Here is a 24,970-nt window from a genome sequence, read left to right as displayed (position 1 = left end):
TCTTGCAAATGAACCAACAACTTAATGTTCACTATTATGTGAACCTCAACAGGTGATGCTGGTTTTAAGCCTTAACCTACATGTACCTGTCATTTCAGAGAAACTGGGCTTTTGCTATGTTTTGACTTTACCAAAAACAGTTTTCAATAACACATGTCTCTCAGGGATGTACTCGAGTGGTACCTGAGAGGCCCTTGGCAACATACTATTGCAACAGGGTGCCACAGCAGCTTTCATTATGAATGGTCACACTTAAGGATTTCATGCACAGAGTCAAATTTAAAACCACTTTGTACAACATAATAAAAAGCACCACAGGAAAGTACTGCCCATACAATACATGTGGATTCATCTGAATGGTCATACTTCAGGATTTCATGCACAGACTCAAATTTAAGGTGGCTTGACTCATTATTCACTGGCATTGTTTTCAAGTTTCATCTGTGCACGTACGACTTTAACAAAAAACTAATTTCCATATTTCAAAAGAACCCTTGATTACTTTCTGAAGAATTCTCCAAAATATGCTAATGTAACTGAAGTGGTGAAGACAAAGGCTGTGGTCACACTACAGACTTTTATCTAGGTAAAACCGATTTACATAGGTCAAATTCATCAAAAATCTCCTGAGGTAAATTCATCTCAGGTTTTGTTCTACCTAGGTAAAAAATTCTGGGAAGGTCACACTACTGATATTGGCTTCCAAGGTTTTCACGCACAGTTTAATTTTTTGGCATGTAAATTCAAGAAGGCAAGATGCGGAGGGATCGAGCAGATCATAGAGACATTTTTCATTTTATCTCACTGTTAATTCTTATGCCAATTCAATGAGCAAGGTGAAGACAGACGAAGACGTAGACGACTCATGTCCCCAAAATTTCTTTGACAACGTGAACTATGTCTGGGTCTGTCATCCACACCTTCGCTGATGAGCCTCTGTTGGCTAGCAACCTCAGTATTTCATTTTTCCCTAGCTATCGCTTTGGGGTAGCTGTCAAAGGAAACTCTATTGTTCTCAAGACATATCCAAGCCCAAGACGATAAAATTTTCCCGAGGTAAGTTACCTGGGGAAAAATCGGTCACACTTAAAAAATCAAGTTTCCCTTGGTAAACTGTCAACAAGTCAAGTTTACCTAGGTAAAAAGTGTGCAGTGTGACCACAGCTAATATCTGTAGCATCACTTTTCCATCATGTGAACCGAAGAAAGAAATTGCTATGCAATAATATATTGGCACTTATGTTTCCGTTCTGCAAAATATTTTCTCGTTCACCTTATTTTCATTGGATGGAGACCCCTCAATTTGACTGGAAAGTAATTGAGGGTCCTTTGAATGCAAATAAGTTTTTGGCTAAAGTTGTGCATGTGCATATGAAACTTGAATACAGTGCCAGTGAATAGTGAGGACGCTCACTCATAAACACAAACTCTGGGGGAAAATTTGTGACATTTGAAGCCCCATTTAATTGCCTTCCTTGTTTTCAATGTCCTTGAAACCAGGAGGAGATGTAAATTGATGATTAATCTCCGGATTTTCAACTATTTAAAAAACATTATGGAGCGGTTTTTAAATTACCGCGAAACTTGTAGGTGTGGACCAAATTACACCCCAAAAATGAGCAGCTGAACGTAGTCTAATCAAATTCTTCTTTGTCACAACCAGCCAAAGCAATCCGCTTCTTTTTTAATACACAGTTTTAGATGGAATCAAACCACTATGAGATAAAACTGCATTTCCATATACCTTTTATGTCGATAGTATGATTTTTCACTGTTTTTATGACACTTAAAACTTTGTTTCAAAATATTTCCAAACTACTCTCATAGAATTTGTTCAAACTTTGCCATAAATCGAGGCAACTAAGGGAGAAACAAGCTCCCTTAACCCTTTGACTCCTGAGTTTTTCTGTCATATTGCTTCAGTTTTGACATACATACACTAAATAACATCGCAAAAGTTCCCTTTGAGGTAAAAGTGCCTATAATCGTACATATTTAGAAAGTAGACATATCAGAGTTTCAAAATATATATATATGTATTAACTTAACTTTTATTTGGAGAGCTGTTTGCCTTTAGCAGTCTGTTACAGTTGACACTGTACATCTTGTGGCCACCGAGCCGCCCGCTTGCTCTCTTTCTTCGATATTTTCTTGACCACCACACCGTGTATCTGCATGCTCAAGCTCTGAATTGTTGCCAGTATCTTCGTCCACTTAATCGGACTAATCTCCACCTAACCTGAATCACCGCTAAAATCCGGTGCTGCGAATATAGTTCGATCAACTCCATTCGTGTCTGACGCCATTTTTAAAGGTTATCATTAGCACAGCGAGGAAATATTGCCAAAAAGTAAGTCCAAAATGGCGAAAAACCGATTGAAATGAAATCATACGATAAACAACTTCATATAAGCATCATAAAGTGTCATTTGACAAAATATGGAGCCTTTCGGAGCCTTTTTTGGGACAAAATTTACACCTTATTTGGAAGCGCGCCAAAAAGCGCGCTCAGGAGTCAAAGGGTTAAGCAATTTCTGAAAAAATCTCATGTTGCTGAGAAATACAAAGGAAAGTAAAAAACGTAATGGAATCATTTTGTTGCCATGGCAACTCTGATGTTAATAAAACATGGACCATAACAAAATTAATGTGTATCCTTATATAGCTGTGGTAACCTTTTTCTGATATTTTTGTTAATCCCGACGTAGTAAACATTCAAAGTGGGGAAGTTTACCCCCTAAAAAATCCAGCGGAGCCACCTTAAAACCACCTTGTACAACATTTTAAACAGTACCACAGGATAGTACTCCTTGATCAGTACATGTAGCCTGCATTTTGCAACACTTCAGAATTTCTTACAGCATAATAAAATTAGTACATGTCCCAACACAAGTGAACTGATAAAATTATTAACATGTAGGATTCATTTCAAGAGCAATGACATCATCCACTGAAATTCATGAGTACATTCTCATTCTTGCACCTGAATGATGGAAATCCGACACCTAGTTAGCAGAGTGGCTACATTTCTGATAATCAAATGGAATAACACTTTGCTTAGATGCATTTCTGACCTCCACAGAGAACTTGCATATTAAACAAATCGACAAGAAAATAATAAGCAAAGCTTGAACCTCAGCTGGTTAGTAAATTAATTCTTACCATCACTAAGATTTTTAACTATTTTTGCTGGGTAGAATTTACAGTCCTGCCACTTTGCTAACACACGGTCATTAACCTTCCAATCCTGCAAGAGCAAACAAATACAATACTGTATGTTAAACAAACAGTCAAGTTAAACATAAGCAATTTTATATCTAATCTGCCATTACTTTAATCAGTGCAGTTGACTTTGTTTCTCAAATAAACTCTCATAAAGGTGTGTGATACCGCTGCAAAAGAAAGGGGGAACTTTATTGAGGGCTAGAGAGTCATAATTTATTAACCAATCCCTACTATTCAGTTTTACTACATCGGCTAGATTTTGTCTTTTCATTTGACAGCTGATTTCTACAATGTAAAGTAACATTAGGCAATTAAGCGTTGAGTATAAATCAAGATAAGAATGGAATTCGTCCTACAGAACAACTAAAAGTAGTCTAATCAACATTCACCTTTCCCTATAATGACATAATTTTTTCATCTCAGGATTTGCAATTTTCTTCCATGAAAAAATGTCTAACATTCATTTTATGTTTCCTCATTGAGAGTTTGACACTGAAATAAGCTCAGGGAAAAAAACTGAAACATATTCCCTGCTATTTATATCTCATTAACTCTGTACAAAATTTGCCCAGGGTCATTTAAACCCCATGACAACTACCACAATTAGCTGGGATGTGAACCACTCACTTGGGTTATTAAAACAAGGTGATGTTATAAGAAACCACAAGACAGTGGTCAATAACTCTAGCTACAGCTGTATATTTCACATTGTATAAAAGTAACTGACTGTCACTATCATTATGTTATTGCTATTATACAAAAGTAGATATTGCATTGTATTGTAAATTGTACGACAGATTGTAAAATGGTCTCGAATTGATGTCCATGGGCCTTCTATCATTTCCGTAAAATAATTATCAAATTTAAAGCACTTTTATTAGTGAGGATAACAAAGAATAACATAATGAAGTCAAGTTAGTACTACAATCAATGTTGAATATGCCAAAAATAAATATTTTATTTTTAGTTACTACACAATATTACACTAGTAATAGTTGACATTAGAGCTCCCCCCCCCCCCCCCCTGTATACTGTCGGTCAATAGTATTCTTGCTCGTTGACTAGCTCTTTGAAATAATATACTGATTCATAATGAAGATTTTCACACATATTCCACACAATAGGTGAGATAAATACAGCACAGGCAAGGTTCTATGCACAGTTTCAGTTCGATTTACACAGCTTTGATCAAAACATTCTCAGTTTCGAGAATAATTTATTCTAAACCATAAGAAACGACTTAATTAGAAGTTGAATTTTTTGTTGTTCCTCTTTCCCTTTCTACATTCAGTTCAAATTATTTGCAGGAAAGTAAACCTTAGAAATTAAAAGGATGTTTGATCACTTCACGCTCGCACATTCTAGTCTTATTTGAAACTTTATAGCAGAAGGACATCTGTGAGCAGGGAATAAGTCAGCACAGAATTTGATTGTCAGCAAATTTCTGTAATCGTCCATCGTTCTGCTAGTGATAAGCTAGCTGTTGTCCACTCATCTTGCTTGTTTTGGGCTGAGTCTTATTCCGGTCAAAGAGAGAGAAAGAGTGTCTGGCAAGGGTTCCAATCAAAGATTTGTGAACTCATGTATGGCTAACTCTCCAAACTCTCGATTCATGGGACAAACATCCTACATACTGCTTTACTGCCAAATAACGGTCACAAAATCTACAATGAGGGACAAAAGTGTTGACACACTTCCGTAAAATGGCCCCTTTTTGCATAGTTGATATACTTATTCCCTTCCCCTGTCTACCCCAACCCCTTCCCCCCCAAAATCAATGTTGAATTTTGGACCCTCAAGTCTTTTTTTTACTTCAGACAACATTGATTCGGGGGGTGAGGGGATTTACGGCGTTTAAAAAGAATGAAATAATAAATGAATTAAGTTTTTGTTAAAAGCACCCGTTTTAAACAAGTGTGTCAACTACTTTTGTCCCTGATTGTCTGAAATATGTATCTTTGTTTTTCGGCTAGATTTTTGACGCTGCTGAATTTTTGTACGATGACGTTACTCTATGGGCCAAATTGATTTTTTTAGAAACAACAATTTGTAAAGTTTCGTCCTGATTTGTAGTATACGTAGAGTAAAATGTACGAAGCGTATGTCATTACTTAATCTGGTACTCCCGCGCGCGTTCCTGATACCCTGTGGGGTCGAGAGGAAATCATTTGTGCTGTGATCAATGCCGTTGCAGCGGATGTAATGTTTTCACAAGTATTATCAATAGTGGAAAAAGGATGGAAACACTAAGGTGCAATGAAAATTGTTCTGGTAAATGGTTAACTTAAGCGAATGAAGTACTGCAGAGTAACGGAGGGGACATGCATTATTTTTGACATTGACTTGTACCATTAGTGAAAGGACGTGAACAATATACAGGTTATGAACCTCATAAGTGATGGGCCAGCCGTTTGTGCTTTGCCCTATATATAGATGTGTGGTTTTTTTTTTGAAGACCTTTTCAAACCTAAGTGATCCAAACCTTTAGCGTAAGTAGGTGTCGAACAGGTTAGACCAGGTTTTGGAATGTTCTTTTGTAATGATTTTAGATGACCGCCTGCCATTTATTCAGTGACATGGTTTTTTATTGATGTTGGATGGACAACTATTTCATCTCCCAGCTCATAAATCACAGAATACCAAAGAAATTGTTTTCAAGATAGACACACCAGTTTGCATCATCGCCAAAACAGCAATTACTTTTGCCCAGAAGTTCACTTGATGACAAGGAATGCGGGATAACATGGGATCGATGACGGCCGTGCGCTGGAAAATTTTCCTTTTTTATGCGCTAATTCTTCACGAAAGGCAAAAGAAGATTCCGCTATGTAGAAAGTACTTCGCAATACGTATTCTTGGCGAGAAAAATTCCAGCGATGTTGTGCAAATAAGGAGTTTTAACGGTTAACCACGAGAATACATATGGACATTAAGAGGTCACAACAGACTAATGTTACTTTTCGTTCGCCGAAACGTGGTTAACCGTTGTAACACGAAGGAAGCAGTGTTTTCCTCAGTTTGAGCTGTCGTTTTCTTTGAGAGTCAAATACCAGTTCACGTTTCAAAGGTCTCTTTTCATTTTCTCTGCCAACAATAGACAAAAACACAGGGTTGCGCTTGAGAAATACAGTCCAAATACACAGACATATGCGCTCATGTCACGCTATTTGCGTTGCGTTATCATGTCACTCATGGTGTCACGAGGTGGGATTGAAAGTAATTGTTTTCGTGGACACTTGCAATGTTTGCTACGCTGTCCTTAGTTTTTTATTGAATTGGCCATGAATTTACCTTCACTTTTCCGTAGTTTCGATATTGAACGCAGTGACGGCCGCTCCGCACTAACGCTCCATATTTCCGTGGCTGGCCAGTGAATATCCTCACTACGTGTCAATCCTTACCCTACCCGTGATTGTTTGCGCCTTAACAATCGGATAAAGTGAAGAACGAGAAATATTCACTTTATTAAAAACATTTTCAGTACGCATACCCTTGAAATTCATCAAAAGTTGTACATGTGCGCGAGTTTCAGCGTCAGTTTTTAGCTTGTAAACCATATCGACGTTAATTCTGGATATCGCAGCCCTTTTATTACGTCATCACGTAATTCCAATTGGCCCTATAATTTGGTCGTGAATAAGTCAATGTCACCCCCACCACCAATAACAGAATTATATCTTTGACTTCTTTCATTTCAGTTAAAATCAGTGTCATGCACGGCTCAACTTGTGTGCAGTAGCACAATTTTGCATTCAGACAATGAGGGACAAAAGTGTTGACACACTTCCGTAAAATGACCCCTTTTTGCATAGTTGATATACTTATTCCCTTCCCCTGTCTACCCCAACCCCTTCCCCCCCAAAATCAATGTTGAATTTTGGACCCTCAAGTCTTTTTTTTACTTCAGACAACATTGATTCGGGGGGTGAGGGGATTTACGGCGTTTAAAAAGAATGAAATAATAAATGAATTAAGTTTTTGTTAAAAGCACCCGTTTTAAACAAGTGTGTCAACTACTTTTGTCCCTGATTGTACCTACGCTGTCCCTTCTGGATTTTCTATCTTTACGTCATCCTAACCATTTCGTACTTGCGTGCACAAACAATAGAAACGTCATCATTACCTACCCATTCCTCGCGGCCCCTGTTCTAGAAAATCAAGATTTTTTCTGGCATACTGACTGTATATATCAACTGTAAGTACTTTCCTTAATACACACGCGAATTACTAGAGTGCCTCCTCGGGATTTCACCTTCTGGGCGAAATCCCTTGGGGGGAAATTAAAAGTGCCTGACACAGCCCAAAGTTGAAACGATCTACCATGTAAAAATAAGTCTTTTCTTGCATCACTTTCTGCGTGTATGCATTATACCTTGGTATAACTAACATTTCTTGTTTTCCCAAAAATTCGTTAAATCGAGGTTTTCAATATAATGAACCCACAGTTGAAGGATTAGCCTGGTCAGTTAGAAGAAATTATAAGTACACGTCACTAAAGGAAATTTCAACAAAGGAAAAGAAAGAGTCAGCTTTAACCAACTATTTTCATATTGGTCATAATGACTAAACCAGTCACAATGAAGAAAAATAGTCCTCTAATAGTCTTAGCACGTATGGTTTGTTAGGCTGCGATGGTTCAGGGACTATTGCAATTGGCAGGAAACATCTTGCCAAGATAAAGCATGCCAATTTCATAACGGAATTACCATAAGATGAAATTTTAAAGATGCCAGTTGTTTTGAATTTTTGCAAATTTGTGACATTGAATGTTGAGTTGAATGTTGTCATATCAAAAGTGGCAGTTATCTTAAAAATATAAAATTCTTGGGCTTAAAATAAATAAATGAAGAATTATTAAAAATTCCTGAAAAAAAAAAGGGCAATAGCAGGTATTGAACCCAGTACCTTTGCTCCAAAGGTTACAAGTTAACTCTGAGCACTACAAAGACAATAAAAATGCCCTTACTGACTTACTTACATGGACACTGACATAATGCCTACTCGCTGTAAGCCAGTAAGCACAAAACTGGAAGACTTGCACCCCTTCACCGAATATATATAGCAAATAGCTGTTTTTCATAGTAACGTATGAAAAACTACTCATGCTTTATGCTGGAAGTTGCACGGATCTGTGATTTTATTAATAGAAGAAGGACAATGTGTTGCTATTTATGATAGGAGAGGTGCAGATTAACCTAACTGTCTGACTTAACTGTCTTCGTTAAGTTATAGAAATAAGATCTTGCCTTGCAAAACGCCAGGACTTTTAGATTTTTTGGGGCAGTGTAAAGTCATGAGATGACCTTATTATAATGGCTTGAAAACAAGAATCAAAATTAGTTTCATTGTAATTTACATTAGAGATTTAACTTTAAAAAATGAACTAATCTATATAACATGGTTATGGTATTAACAAGATAAAAACAGCAAAAGAAACTCATCTTAACCTGATAGTCGCAAGCTTCCTGCTAGAGATGGACGTCGCAGCGAATGAAGATAGGCACGGTACAAAGAAAGGGAAAAATATTTTAGAAAGCAGGAGTGTACAGACACATACATGTACAGTACGTTTACATGCAAAACAAGGCATTAATAATGTATGAAGCAATAATAAAAAAACATCAAACAATCTGCATATGTATAGAGAAGGAGAATTTACAACAACATTATAAAAAACATTTAAAGTGTTAAGTAAATTTAATAATTTAAATTAAAATTCAGTGTAGTGGGGAAATAGTATCTTCAGGGAAAGTCCACACGGGAATTATCATTAATAAATTACAAGGAACAAAATTGAAGAGAAAATTAAACAGATTTTGAAGATAGCCATGCTACAAAGAGAAATATCATAAAAGGAATTCAAAAGAACACAGAAGGAGGTAATATTAAATTGTCTACCAAAGAACATCTGCAGAACTAACGATTGCATTACTTTAATTAATTTGCTGTCAATGTGTGTCCCTCTTTGTACACTTGTATAAAGGGAAACTTACTTTTCAAATCAAAACAGAAATTATTTATATTATTAAAAACAAACTCGCCAGCCATCAAGTGAAAAGATAGACTGCTCATAAAAACAGTCTGTTATACATACTAAGTCAATACTTGGAAATTAAAAAAGCCCAGTCAAATCTAAACAATAGCTGAGGTCAGTTAAGTACAAAATATTCCTCCTAGCTAATGCTATGGATAGAATCTTCTTTGGTTTTCATATTTTTTTTGCAAGTGGAGGCTAAATGCAGCAGTTAAAGAATTCTTGCTTGGATATAATTAAACAAGATAAACAAGGTGGTTCTAAGTTTTGAGTAATCTACATATAAGTGTGATCATACAAATGAAAGCTAGAGAGCAATGCTTTGTTATAATACATCCTCTTGTTCCCTTCAATATTCTTAAATAAAGAAAACTTGGGATTTTCCATAAAACCAACCTTAATGGAGTTTTCTAAAAGGTGCCATAACAGTGAAAACCAATATCAAAGTTACACCTATAATATTTTTACCTAACAATCTTAAAGTTGTGAGGGCCAGATCTTTGTTGATTACATAAGATTACACAAGAATGTAAACATCTGTTAATGGACTGAAAAATTTACCTTCTAAAAATTTATTGACAAAATAACCTCTGACAAAGAGCTCTTAGAGTTTGTGTTGCTTTGCTACAACGCAGTTTGTAAAATTAACAAAGGTCCCAAAAAATGCTTGACGTGGCAAAAACCTGTACAACACATAGCCACCTTGGCAGCAAAATTTGTGCAGTAACATGTACAGAGCACGATCTACATGCAACGTGTTCATTGTGATTGTTCATAAATTATACATGATAAGAAAAAGCAGAGAAGTGTGTTAGCAACAACAATAAACAAAAACAATATTATTCAGTCCTGAATATAAAGTAAGTTAGTAAGTACATGTACCTCCCCAGTATTATTTAGCCTGTTCCAGGCTCCAAGTTATTTGGGAAAGCGGATTGAGAAAGGCTGAGGAGAGACAGAGTAGTGGAGTCTGTGAGCATTGTTTTCCGCTCTACCAGCTCCCTATATTGGTCAATTGTGACCAGGCATGTGAAACCCTGCTATACTGCACCACTTGACGCCTTGACATTTTGCCACCAAAAAAAGTTTTTTCAGCAAGTGGGCAGGGTAGTGGGCAGATTGCTTACAAGTGCTTCCCTTCTCTCTTCCAGCCATTTTGCGCTTGTTCACTATATTTCACTGCTTGGTCACTGTTTTTGCTTGTCTGCATTGACCGAGATCTTGGCACAGGCTTAGGATAGTAAAACTTTACTGGCTATGACAAACAATTATGTATAAAAATGCAGTTAAAATTCTTGTTTTATATAAAACAAAGAAAACAACTGCACCACAACACATTGTTGTACATATAGAGACGTCAAAATCAGCTTTGAAAATGAAGTGCTTCAAGCAGGACTTCTTTCACCCTTTCACTCTCAACACTGGCCAAACCCAAAATACAATACAACGAAGTGCCGAAAAAGCCAATGAGGAGGTTACATTTGAATGGTCAAACCACAGAATCTCACCCACAGACTCAAAGTTAAAGTGACTTTCTAAATAACAAGAATGCTCTTAGCAGCGTTGAGTCTCGCTTGCTTGGAGATAAGTTTTGTTGACAGCTGGTTATGCTACTTTTTCGTTGGGAATACAAAACGAGTGTTATATGTTAATGTAAAAACCAAAACATTAAAATTGAGAGGAGAGACAGGCCACCTGTACATCTTAGCTTTACGCCAAGGTACTGAAGCCTATGATAACCGTTTGCATATTGCTATTGCTCCAGTGAGGAGAACTCTTTCAGGGATTTTACCCTCAAAAAATTGAACAATGATTTTTATCATTATAAAGATATATAGAGCTTCTATGTAGCGTAACCAAGATACAGCTCAATACAGTTTTTGCTCAGCACAAAAGGTGTAAGTTTAGCAGAACCTTATACAATAGACAGTTAATTCAGTTTGCACGTATTTATGTTGAATTTGTTGTCCATTTAAGAAGATGTCAAAATTGTGTGAAAGTAATTACATTTTCCATGGCTGCTTGGTATCTGCTTTTAATATCTCTGTACAGTTGATGTTTACACGATCTCAGAGTACAATGTTTAGAGCTCCACACAGCATGCATTTTATCAGAGTATCAATGGGATAAATCATTTCATTTTCCAGGAAAATTTCACTTTCTCATCAAAACAATTACTGACTCAGTCAGATCAGGAGTAGTTTACTTAAATTTAGTGCTCAGTGAGTGCGTACAGTGAGCGGGGTTACGTTCTGTTCACTACGATCCAAGATTTATTTATTTACTTATTTATTTTATTTGAGTTTTTTTAACCCTTTAAACCTTAAGATCAAAATTTAGAATTCTTGTTTGTTGCCCCTATTCATTTCCTACAGAAGTAGTGGGGAGAAGTTGATAAGATATCAAGCAAATTCATCTTGTGTGATCATGTCTGTAATTCTCATAACCACTCTGTTTTACAAAGGATTGATATCACAAGGAGAAATTTGATGCTGGTCACTCTTAGGGCTTAAAGGGTTAATCAAACCTTGATCCCCGATCCCCAATTCTGGATCCTCAATCATTGATCCTTGATCCTGGTTTTCCAGTACACCTTGAAGCTTGTTCTTTTTTTCGAGCACTGAAGTTAGTAATCAACACGTTCAGGCCATAGAATTCTTGGACCAACCCATTCCAGAAAAGCTCAATATGGGATTTCTATTCTATGGATATGGAATGCTGCAAGTAGTGTGCGTGATATTCAAATACAAAGCTACCTGTAATTTTGTAATTATTAATCACATCTGTGACACATACATAACGTCAGACAGGTAGCTGCTTCCAGTAGTACTCGAAGGTTAAATCATTCATATCTCAAGTATTTATAAAAGTGCGACTTCACATCTTAAAAACTGCGAAAATCTATCAATTAAATACGTACAACAAAGTGAGTCTATTTAACCGTAGAGGTCCAGTAACTGCAATAATAGTCTGCGAAACGTAACGCCTCAATACACCACAATAATATTTTCACATTCTTAACTCGGGGTATTTCATACGCATTCATAGTTAAATGAAAATCAAGGGCCTTGATTCTGGGAAAATTATATCATTGCCAAACATGTTCAACTTGCATGCACATGCGTCATTTCAGTCATCGCTGAAAATAAACCGCATGCTCATCACAAGACTCATTTGCAACCAATGAAAATTATCACAAGTGGGATTATGCACCCCCTTTTCGTGACGGATAGATAAAAAAAACACCTGCATTTTTAGAGTCTTGCTCTGCTAAAGCAAGCTCAGCTAAATAGTACCATGTCAAAGTACTGTTGAGGATGTTTAATTTCATTTTAAGTGGTCACACCAGTAAGAGTCATGTCCCTGGCTATTATCATAAGCAACAAAAGGAAAGTAGAACCAAAAGAGCTTTCTAGTTGTTCAATTCCCTACCTGCTAATTCAATATACCTGGCTGCCAGCTGTGATTCACTGTAAGAGTGAAAGGGTTAAGCTTTTCACCTCAAGAGTCACACATGGAACCATGAGGTACAAACTATAGAACTGCTAATATTGTACTTCTACAGTGTGTTTTAAGATACTAGAAAAACACTCTCGTGTGACTATTCCAATGACACCTCTGGCAGTATTTTTACGTGGTGTTATTCATTAAGTATGCAGTTCTACAAGTACCGCAAATTTTGAGGCTGTGGATGAATCCTATGGTGTCAAAATTTACGCAAAAGCCTCTATAACAGTTCTTCAATTCTGCAAGATATTATTCATTTTTCATTTAAATGTTAAAGGAAAAAAAACTTAGTATTTATCATTAAAAAAAGGTTGAGAGCCCTTGGGATTGAAAGGGTGAAGAAGAAGTAACTAAGTAAAGAGAGAGTTGTATTTGTTGTAGGTAAATCCATTCCCAGTTAAACCAGTTTTGTAGTTTAATTCAAAACTTCCTTTGTTTCCTAGCCCCATTTATTTATTACAATACAAAGGAAATTCTGGATTAACCTGAAATAAGATTTTACCTACAAATTATTTGCTTACAGAAAATTACAATATCAAGCCTCTTACAAAAAAGCTTATTGAATTGAAAAATATTATTTTCAACACACCTTCTCATCTTTAGGATCCTGCTGTGTGTGTTGTCGAGAGTGTGGCCTCAGTCGTTCACTGCCAAATGCGATCCACTCATCATATCGATGATTCCATCCTTCGAAGTGAATCAGCACCTTCTTCTCTTTTTCATCCACTCGGCAAATTTTTGCAGAATACCTATGAGAAGATAATTACACTATGACAAGAGATACTTAACATTTTGCACCAATGTAATACAGGTGTATTAAGAGGTTATTCAGTACTGCCAAACAATAATTAAAATGTCACACTGAAATTATCTGTCAAAATAAAATATCATTACTAAGGTTCTACTACAGTAGTTGTACTCCAATGCATTAATATTCTTTTCACTACCGAGCCATTAACTTCTTCTTAAAATAATTACATAGGCTACTAAAATTTTTGCACTCTAAACATGAAATAGGCTCATTTACCAGTTGCTGTTTGGGAAATGAGACCACACTCCTCCCCCACCGAACAGACAGCTGGACACATGAGTTTGCTATTGTCAATTACCACCAATCAGATTGTTGCCTGCTCAAATCAAGCAGGCAGCATCAATCTATTTTCCTGGCCCTGGTTGTTCAAACATTGAATAGTGCTATCCAGCAGATAAGTGTGAGAGAATCCTATTGCGTTATCCATTGGATAGAGGTTTATCCAGTGGATAGCATTATCCACCTTTTGAACAACTGGGCCATGGAGCAGATTTTAAACGATGGATGCAAAGGCATTGTTTGATGTGGTGTGCGATCGTGTTTCAGAGCGTTTTAAGTTTAAAAACCTAAATCATTTACAAAGAGAAGCATTAGCTTAGAGAAGCTGGCAAATGTTAAGTATGTTTTTGAAATTCAACCACCAGATCTGGATCTTCCAAGGAGAACAAGCAAGAAAAGACATAGAAAAACATCATTTTTTACCACATTTTGACGTCTTCTGTTATCTATTACTGAACAGATGCACAGCAACATGGAATCAATTTTTTAACCTGAACAGTAAAATAATGTTCAACCAAATACAGGTAAAACACATTACCTGACTTTGCTAGACAGTAGGATGGAACTTTCAACCTGATAATACTACAATCATATACTGGTACACAGCAAGAACTAAAAGTGTGAATAAAGAACGTGGATCTACAGTGCACAAACAAATCAAGTGTATTACTTGTTTTTCCTCATATTTCCAAATTTCCTAAGATGTCAATGTGATGGAAACAATCTGTTTTGCTACACCCAAACATTTGTGAACACATAATCAAATATTACTTAACCATGTATAGAACAAATGGGTAAACAGTATCATGCCACTTGGAGGAGAAAAAAAATTATTAGAATGGTATATCTTAAACATTTTTTTTACACAGCTTCTTCACTGCTAAATAAAAATCACGGACAAAAATATTTAAAGCCAAGTTTTTGTGAATAGTAAACGTAAATGAATATCAGAGTGCCAGCTACAACAATTTCTACAATAAGGAGGCAAATGAAATGAAATACAATATAGCCGAAAACCAAGAAATACAAAAGCAAAATAACTCATCGAAAACACCTAATGCTTCTAATTCCATTCATTGGAAAAAATAAACATATTTCCGGGATTTTTCTGACCATGAAAGGTGACATCATTTTCGACGATAAGCTGAATGAACACAATTTGCATGCACACTTTGCTGAATACTCTTCCACGATAAATTTTAAAAAAATCGACCAGCAAAGACACCTTTCATGTGGATATAAGAGGGAGGGAAACAAAAAAACGGTGACGACAGCAGCAAACTCGGAAACACCAACTTAAAGAGATTTGAAACATGTTACTGAAATCGGTGAACCATGCAACCACAAAGTTCATTTCGAGTTCCGCGCGCTGTGTTGAACCGAGAAATACTCCAAAAGATGCAATGACAAAGCAGGCAAAACATTAGTTGCTGTTAAGCAAAGTAACTCACCAATTTAGCGTGAAGTCCATTGCCTCGAGCCGAGCTCCGACCTGATAAAGAATTTTATTTTTCCCCGAAGATGGGGAGGTTTGTTTGGCAGACATTATTTTGTTGACCCTGTTTTGACGAAACGCAATCACCTACATTTACAGCCGAAATACAAGAGCCATTGCACGGACAAAGAAAGGCAACGAAACGAACAGAGCTTAACACCAAAATGGAGGCCACGATATCTCAAAAAGTTTCACAGCAGTGCGTCACTCGATCTTCTTTCTCTCGACTGCAAATCAATAGAAACATGACTCACATATCCACGAGGATTTGTCCAATATTAAACCACAATACCTTGCAAGCTCAGCAAATATTTGGCGAGAGAGATTTGGTAACCAATTAAATGTCGAAAAGCCTCATGGGATAAAATGTTTTTGGGTCCCATGCTTTCGAAGTACAAAATCTAAAATTGTATCTAAAATCTCCTGTTATATCTCATGATCAGCCATTTTGAATTGTACTTTTGAATTTAGAAAAAACATTACTTAATTATTTTGCTCTTCCAGTAAAATATAGCTGTTCTTTTTAAATCAGGCAACAATTGAATAAATACAGTTCAGAGGATAACATATAATTTTGATGAATTATTATCACACTGAATTACATATTTGCATGTCATTTACTTTTAAAGTTGAGATCCCAGATGCTAGCAAAGAAATATCCTGTGAAAACCTAAAGCAAACACAAAAATTACTACATGGAGTATTTTCATTAATAACCCAGCTGGATTCTATCAATTAACAATTAGCCACGCCCACAGATACAAAATTACTAAAAAATGTTCTGGTTTTGTAAAACTGGAACTATTGGAATTATGTTGAGCATTGTTCTTCTAGGCCTAAAAATGAGACCAGCCCGAAATTGTTCTGTGTTACTTGTATACCAGTCGGATAAAAGAAAAAATTGAAGTGGTGGCAATAAAGATACTAATGATATGACCAAACGCCTTTACTAAAACTAATCTTGTATTGAAATGAGCTTAGGAAATAGTGCATATAGAGCTGTAGCATTTGCTATCTTGAATTTTTTTACTGTTTTTAAGCTTGTAAAAATTTCCCAATAAGGTAAATGCAATGGCTTTGCCTAGTATGCTGCAAAAATAAAAGCCACACTGAGTAATAATAATGTCATAAAAACCAACTTGAGTACCAGCCAACCCAAGAAATCTGCAAAGGAGACATAAAGCATTGCAAATCAAATAGAATTGTTGGAATCAATAGAAATCCCCTTATTGTTGGCCTGGTCTTACCAACAATTTAGTAACAGGCTTTCAAAAATGGTCTCCTCTGTTGAGGATAGGTAGGAAAAAGTTGGACTAAAACTTAAACATATCAGCCTTTTTCAATTTTGACAGTTTTATCCAGAAAAAAAGCTTACAAAACAAGTGACCGATGGTGGTTTGCTAACAATTATTTATGTCTTTCTCTTATTCTTCATGGAGTGAACGTTATCTTAATCCTGAACTTTTGAGAATCCTTGTGATCCTACCCTTTAAATAAATCTCTTACAAAACAATTAAGTTAAATTTAAAAAACCCTGCTAAGATGATAACAATAATTGTTATCATCTTAAATTGTAATTATCACAATCTCTTACTTATCTATGCATCACTAGGCATATCATCATTTATAGAATTTAATCCTCTTCAGTGAACAATAGAGAGATTTGCATTTCCATAAAATCTGCAGAAGTTTTGAATTCAAAATTTTGATACCCACATATGATTATAATATACTGTTCAGAAACAACTAATAAAAACAAAAATTTGGATTTGATGGACAACAAAATTGGAAATGATCTTTCTCATCTTCATATTTATAAGTTTGTTGTGAAAATGAACCAAACTTATTAATCATACCTTGACTCACTTCTTTTGACAAGAACTCTAGAGGGAAAATCCTGTTGCAGTATTTTTGCAATGACTCTTCACTGTTTTTCTGAAGGCTTTTTTTTGCCAGGTACAAAAGAAACCTTTATTTATAAGCCCGTTGTCATACGACCAGCGGTACGTCGTCTTAAGTTAAACACCAAATTGACCAATCAGAGCGAGCCACGAGAGGCCGGCCTCTTTGAAGCTTCACAAAAAAGATAGTCCTTCAATTTCCCACGTCAGAATTTTGGTTTTCGAGGTTTATGGTTGTGTTTTGGACAAAATTTTACCTCTTTCCTAAAATGAAACCAATAATCGGTAAGTATATACCTTAATTTATCAACGTGTTAAGTTTAATTACATTCACTAGCTTCATGTCATTGTGTTTTTCAGGTGTTTTGTTATCGTGTTTCGTGACTTTGAGTACAGCCCTTTACGGACCTCATACCGATGTCGTAGAGCTGACGGCAAATAATTTTAATTCTATGGTCATGGATAGTGATTCAGTATGGCTTGTAGAATTCTTTGCCCCGTGGTGAGTTAAAATTATACCTCTGTGGTTTTAGTTGATGGAAGATTTTGTGACAATGTATTAAATAATGCCTCAACACGTTGCAAGATTCAGGTCTAGCTAAGCTATAAGCTAAAGTGGGATGAAAAGAAGCCAAGGTTATCAGCTTAGTTCTATGCGAAATTTTTTCATGTAAAATAGGTTTAAGCAACTCATACCAGTAATGCAAAATGGAATGTAATAAAATACCTTTCTTAATTTAATTTTGCCTAATTTAATTAGGATGATCATGTTGAACATGCAAAGGGATATAAACTGTTTACTACAAACTTTTTAAACATGTAAACATTTTCCCCTGAGTTGCTGTTGCTTAAGGCAGGTTCTTATATGACACCAATAACCCTGTGAGTGCCACCTGGGATACTGAGCTAACTGAAGTCACCAGGAACAGAGCTGTAATACTTGGCTCAAGTTCAACTTTACAAGCATACCAGTGGCTAGCCTGCGAAAACACACATTTCTCCTCGCTCCTCGCCACCAGGGACATTTCGCGAGGAGGAACGTCTGCAACTCATTGACAGAAATTCCATACTGATAAGGTAAAATCTGTCCGGAATCCAACACTGATTGGACAACGGACTAGTTACATTGTTTTAGCTATTGTTTATGAATGACAGACAAAAGACAAAAGGCTACAAAGGTCAAATGTAAACACAATGAATCTATAACAAAACAGTCAATATTTGTGGAATATAATCTCTAGAAAAGAAGCGTTTAAGTTTTGCTGGGGCTTTTTCACAGATGAAGACAACACTTTACCAAAATCTACCAAGAGAAGTTTACTTAAAATTGAACAAAATTTGCATTTGGAACCCCATGACTTCTGGGTCTTTATGTAAACATTGATTTTCGTCATCAGTATGAAATTTTTGTCACTGAGTCGCAGACGTTCCTCCCCTCGAAACATCCACAAGCGGCGAGGAGCGAGGAGAAACAGCTGTTTTTGCAGGCTAACCATTGGCCAACTTGCAATGTTTCTTGTTGCCTGTCGTTAATGTTCTAAAATGTGTTGGTACAGTATCCCATGTGGTAGCTATGTTGCAGTTAGGTTGACAGCATATTAGAACCAGGTCATAAGGGAACACAGAAACATCTGTTGTCTAACAAATGCCTTCGCTGGAAAAAGATCTCCTAGGGACCCAGTGGAATCCAGGCATGGCTACTCAAAGGAGTGGGTGTTCCTGAAACCTTATTGGTCAAAATGTTCCGTCACAGTCTTCTTAAGTCTCAAACTCTCTCAAGAGACAACTGAATCAAAGAGCCTCTAATTCCATCCAGTGAGGTTACTACCCCTTTGCTTTAATTCATGTATAAAAAACGATTTTCAACCAGTAAACAAAGGATGGAATATAGAATTCATATTGTTTTACTCGCAGCTCACATTAAATACTTGAACTGTCAACTGCCTGTGCACAATTCTGTATCACAGCTCAGTGTGTGAACAAAACAAAACCCTGTACACTTCCTTCAATTTGCTTTATTTCCAAAGAAGCTATTTGGTCCTTAATGAATGATACAAGCAAAGGAAAAGGAACCAAAAGAATAATAATATTACACTTGATAGTTGAAATAACAGGAAGTTCAAAAATTTTCTCGCTCAACATATTATCTGTCAAAAATCAATCCCTGATGCTTAACCTTTTTCCTCACCCACGCCCTAATCGGGGATCTTCAATTAATTAGGTTAACCCTTTAAGTCCCGATAGTGACCAACATCAATTTTCTCCTACAATATCCATATGGTGCCAAGAGAAATGATTATGAGAGTTAATAAAATGATCACCAAAGAAAAAATGCTTTGATCTGCTATCAAACTCTCAACTATTTTTTTAAGGAAATGTATGAAGGTCAGTATGGAGAATTTATAAGTGGATATCAGGGCTTAAAGGGTTAAGAACTAACAGAGTGAATGGTTGGGTCAGCTGTGCATAAATCAAACAACAATAAATTTATTGAGCAAATTGTGTTCAATTTGTTTCTTTGTTTCTGAAGGTGTGGACATTGTAAGGCATTAGCTCCTGAATGGATTAAAGCAGCATCAGCTCTTAAGGTGCAGTTCTTAAAACCATCAGAATTATTTTGTTTGAAGCATTATTTTCAACTTTCACACAATCCGCAAAGTTGTATATCTGTTCCCATTTCTTGAAATGTCAAGTTTTGGTGCAAAGTAGAAAGTAAAACTTAAACTCATTGGCTAAAAATCAGTGGGAGCCGTAAGCAAAAATTAGTTGTAACCTTGACAACCCTATGAGTGGCAGCTGCCAGACACTGTGACTAAAGAACTTTTGCCTTTGAAATTCATCACCCAAAACATTTCTTGACCTCTAGTTTACAATGGCTGCAACTATAGGCCAAGTTTGGATTCGTTTACTGACAGCTTTGTTACTTGGTTACTGTAGACACCGACCTATTATATCTGTAGCCAACTCAAGTTTCGACATCATTACTTAATCCACTCAAGTTTCATGCAAAATGCGAATTCCAACAAAATATTACTATAAACAGGGCTTCTGATATTTCGCAGAAAAAAAAGCAAAATTTCGCGGGATTTCAGGGGCAAATTCGCGGAAAAATTGGCTGATTTCGCGGGATTTTCGCGGGAAAAAAGTCAAAATTCACAGAACAATTGGCCGATTTCGGGCGATTTTGGCGGAAAAAAGTCAAATTTCGAAGGATTTTCAGGGGCAAATTCTTAGGAAAATCGGCCGATTTCACGGGAAATTTCGGGGGGAAACTTTGCCAAGAAACAATCAGTAAAAAACAGCCGATTTCGCTGGGATTTTTTTTGGCAAATTTCGCTAAAATCGATCAATTTTGCGTCGATATGACCAGCGTTGGTGAACGTTTTTGTTAACAGGGATAATCATTTGCTCTTTCAACATCAGTTCGCTCGAGAAATGGGCGACTGTTAAAGCTATTAACATTATGGTTAGTGCCCAGTTTTTCGCAACGTTCATCTAAATAAGCCTGGTAGTTTTGGGACGTTGTTTACTCGTTGCAATGACGAAGTTTCAAGCTAAATTTGAACGTTTGGGGTGAATAAAACCGGTCTAATAACCAAGATAAGTATTAAATATGTTTTGCCGACATGTATTTGGAAATATTTCTGGCAGATTTCGCAGTATTTCGCGGTTTTTTGGGAATTTCGCGGGATTTCGTGGAAATACCAGAATTTCGCGGGTCCGCAACCGCGTGAAATATCAGAAGCCCTGTATAAACCTCGTTTTATGAGGAATTTTAAAAGCACATCCAGAGGGCTGTGAGCAAAAAGGTTAGCTGGATGCGACAAGCAATTAACCCCAGAACACATTTTATAATAGACTGTGTATACTATCACTAATATTTTTGGTGTTATGCTACAACCTGTACAGTTTATACTAATGTCACTATGTTTCCTTGTTAGGGAGTTGTCAAAGTTGGAGCAGTAGACATGGATGATCAAATGAATCAACAAATAGGTGGCCAGTATGGGATCCGTGGATTCCCCACAATAAAGGTATCTGTGTGTAATGTTTATAGCCCAAAAAAGTCTTCTGGAATAGCTAACAGTCTTATATTTCCATTGTACATGTTGGTAGACACGTCGTAAGTATGTTTATGATGACTGCAAGACTTACACGTGATTGTTTCACATCACACTTGAAATCATGTCAGTCTTGTGAGACTCAGGGCACCTCCTTTGCCAAAAGTGGATGGCAACACCAGTCCAGTTGTAACGAAAATTTCACTATTAACCTGGACTTTATGGCTGGATGGGTTCATTTTTGGATAGTGACAGTGCATGGCATTGACAGGTTTTAGTTTAAATTTCAAGAAAAGACTGCTATTTTTGACTTCTCTGTCCTTTGGAAAATGCCCTTAGTAATAAAACATTCACATGTAATCCTTTTCCTGCTAAATGAAAGTAAATATTTTTAAAATTATTGTCTATCTTAGGTTTTTGGAGCCAACAAGAACAAGCCAGAAGACTATAATGGTATGTGTTGTCATTTGCAGGGTTATTTTACTAAAGAATAGAGGGTTTTAGTAATAAGTATTGTAATATTATAGTAATAAGTATTTTAGTAATAAGTATTGGTGATTAGTGTTGGCATTATTGGAGACCGTCGGTCACAGTGGTCATGGTCATGGTCATGGTGGTAGTAGTTTAAGGGGGTTGTAACTGGTAAATGTTTTTAATATTATTGTAACAGTTTGTATCTTGTGCATACCCCAAGGTGCTAGAACTGCACAGGCCATCTGTGATTCTGGTCTCAGTGCTCTCAAATCCATGGTGAAAGACAGGTTGTCAGGAGGAGGACGTCGATCTGGTTCCAGTGGAGGAGGAAAGCAGGTAGAGTTTTAAAGCTTTGTTTATTAATTATTGTTTGTCCTTTGACAGTAACTGTCAACTTCTTCAGCTTTTTGTGAAATTTTACAAAACCCTTGTTTAACATCTTCTTATGTTTTGATCAAAGCATGGAGAGAGTGGACATGTTTTGCCATTTTTGAATTTAAGCCTTGTTGTAAAACGCAAGTATCTGTCAGCACTTTAAAATAAGCATTTAAATGTTTTTCACAGGGCAGTGGAAAAGCTGGAGACAAAAAGGATGTTATTGAGTTGACAGACAAAAACTTTGAAGAAGAAGTTCTTAACACAAAGGACTTAGTTCTAGTTGAATTCTTTGCACCATGGTAAGTGTTTTAAAGTTTTTAAATTAAGCTTGTTAGGAGATCAGTGTTTTTTCAGTAGTTAAGAGTAAAAATTAAAGGGATACCCATAGGTTTCTTCAATCCTGTAATCCCATTGGTTTTTATGATTTGGCTAATCGCAATTGTGGACATTCCTTTTAACACCTGCCTTAAGTAAAAAAATAAGATAATGAAATCAAACAAGTGCTGTGCTCAAAAAGGCACTTGACAAGGTCAAGGAAAAATAATATGAGCAACTTTTGTTAAGTCAAGACGGGTGGAATTTTCAACATTAATTATAAGCAAATGCAGCTTAGTGGTAGTTTCCTTACAGGAATATCAGTCCTTTAAAACATTTGCCAAATCGCGCATGGCAAAATCACTATTAAACCTGGTATCCCATTCATAACACACATCCCCAAATCAGTTGTGCTCCTCTTTGTCTCTAAAATCCTCAATTATCCTAGCCTTCAACAAGTTGAATCCTGTATCCAAGAAAACCTACTGCTGCTGGATGTTCAAAAAGAGAGCCAATGATTTGCCTGCACAGCTGGTGATTTTGCACCTTTTCTGCTCATTTCTTCACTTAACAAAAAATAATAATGATAATAAAACTCACTCAGTGCCAGCTATGCAGGCTACTGCAGGATCCAGCAGCTTTTCTTTAGCAATCTTTTTTATCATCATCATAAAAATAATTAGTTTCATGATTGCCATTAAACTTCAAACTTGAGCTGATAAAAGCATTTAATATCTTCTTGTTCATCCTAGGTGTGGTCACTGCCAAAGGCTGGCCCCAGAATGGGCCAAAGCAGCAACAGAACTTAAAGGCAAAGTGAAAGTTGCTGCTCTTGATGCTACCGTTCATACTGTCTCAGCTAGCAGATATCAAGTTCAAGGCTACCCGTCCATTAAAGTGTTTAACGCAGGAGTCAAGAATGCACATAGTGTTGAAGACTATGAAGGACCAAGATCTGCTTCCGATATTATCCAGTTTGCTCTGGATAAGCTTGCAGAATCCATTGAACCACCAGAGGTTTTACAAATTGTTAAGAGTCAGGTACTGAAAGAAAACTGCGAGGAAAAACCCATCTGCATTGTTGCTGTTTTACCACACATCCTGGACACTGGGGCATCTGGAAGAAACCAGTATCTCAAAATCATGAAATCAATGGGCGAGAAATATAAGAAGAAGCTGTGGGGTTGGATTTGGGCTGAAGCTGGGGCACAGCCAAAGCTTGAAGATGCTTTGGGTATGGGAGGATTTGGTTATCCTGCTATGGCAGCTGTTAATGTGCGCAAAATGAAGTATGCTACCTTAAAGGGTCCCTTTGACAATAATGGTGTTGAGGAATTCCTAAGGACTGTTTCGGTTGGGCGTGGCTCCACCTCTCCTGTCAAGGGTGCAGCTTTACCCAGCATTGATGACACAGAACCATGGGATGGAAAAGATGGAGAGATGCCAGTAGAAGAGGATATTGATTTGTCAGATGTAGATATGGATGAAGATGAAACACCTAAGAAGGAGGAACTATAAGACAGTGCACCTGGCTGGTTTGTTAACTTGTGTGCCAAATTTTTATGTCCTGTTCCACAGCCTGTCCACAACAAGACTTCTTTCAAATTTTGTTTTGTTGTGTTCATAATATTTTCCAAACTCACTTGGAACTTACTCCATGTTGAGACCTTCATTGTGGATCGAAGTGCTCTATAAAAGATACACAAGCAAATTTAGGATGGATTTTTATTACTGGCAGCTTTCCTTAGTATTAAAGTGAAATTCTTCAATAAAAATAAATAAATGCCTTGAAAAGGGGGCTTAACATGATTGATGTCAATCACCATCTTGAGGCTTTGTTGCTCTTTGTGTTATTCTTGTCATAGGAAAATTACCACTACAACTATAACAATGGGTATTGCTTTATGCGGACAAAAAGGAAACTAGCCTTTGATGTTTAACCCACTTAATAAATGGGCATGTGCAACTGGGTTTTAAAATCTTTAGAAAAACATGCAACTTTCCATTTTGGTTCTGTTAAGGGCAGCTACCTTGTCATGATATTTTAAAATTTTTTTAACCTGGCTGGATTTCAGTTTCTCTTCTTTTAATTCCCTTTCACTGCTTACTTTTGCTACTTGTATTGTAATATCAAAGTAGTCCCCTGGCCCATCAGGATTCAAATCTGTGACCTCTTCTTCTTTCACAGGTGTTTATTAGCCTACAGACATAATTATTTTAACTCTGGTTAGTAACGTCTGGAAAGGAGCACCTAGATCCTTGCTCTGGGCCCCCAACGGTTTCAACAAATCAACAGAAGTGCATTTTGAATTTCCTTTCAACTTGATTGGCAAATCAACAATGGCTTTTGTAAGAACAGCCCAATCATGGCATGTATTCAAATCCTGGTACATAGGTGGGGGCCCAGAACACGAACTTCTGTGCTGTTTCACAGATAGATTTAACCAGAGTTAATTTTTGTCTGTGGCACAGGCTACTTACTTTATGCAC

At 36.6% G+C, this 24,970-nt stretch overlaps 2 protein-coding genes across 9 annotated transcripts in view; one reads left to right on the top strand and one right to left on the bottom strand.

Moving 5' to 3' along the window:
* LOC140946391 (uncharacterized) overlaps window positions 1-17,330 on the bottom strand; it is a 33,794-nt gene extending 16,464 nt beyond the window's left edge. For 3 of the 8 annotated variants that reach the window (XM_073395498.1, XM_073395503.1, XM_073395499.1), the window contains exons 1-4: window positions 15,308-15,618; window positions 13,356-13,515; window positions 8,673-8,693; window positions 3,163-3,247 (exon numbers count right to left, since the gene is read on the bottom strand). In XM_073395498.1, coding sequence (XP_073251599.1) covers window positions 3,163-3,247; window positions 8,673-8,693; window positions 13,356-13,515; window positions 15,308-15,402 — 361 coding nt within the window. In that variant the 5' untranslated portion in view covers window positions 15,403-15,618. Of the gene's footprint in view, window positions 1-3,162; window positions 3,248-8,672; window positions 8,694-13,355; window positions 13,516-15,307; window positions 15,619-17,207 lie in introns of those variants that run through there. The other 5 variants (XM_073395500.1, XM_073395506.1, XM_073395501.1 and 2 more) reach the window with 4 other exon arrangements.
* Window positions 17,331-17,394: 64 nt separating this feature from the next.
* LOC140946392 (protein disulfide-isomerase A6-like) lies at window positions 17,395-24,289 on the top strand. Its single transcript, XM_073395507.1, has 8 exons — window positions 17,395-17,537; window positions 17,613-17,754; window positions 19,783-19,840; window positions 21,194-21,286; window positions 21,727-21,766; window positions 22,008-22,123; window positions 22,352-22,464; window positions 23,233-24,289. The coding sequence occupies exons 1-8, from the start codon at window positions 17,483-17,485 to the stop codon at window positions 23,996-23,998; spliced, it is 1,383 nt and encodes a 460-aa protein (XP_073251608.1). The 5' UTR covers window positions 17,395-17,482; the 3' UTR covers window positions 23,999-24,289.
* Window positions 24,290-24,970: the final 681 nt, after the last annotated feature.

Source organism: Porites lutea, chromosome 8, assembly GCF_958299795.1.
Source record: "Porites lutea chromosome 8, jaPorLute2.1, whole genome shotgun sequence".
Classification (NCBI taxonomy): domain Eukaryota; kingdom Metazoa; phylum Cnidaria; class Anthozoa; order Scleractinia; family Poritidae; genus Porites; species Porites lutea.
This window is presented reverse-complemented; position numbering and strand designations above follow the sequence as displayed.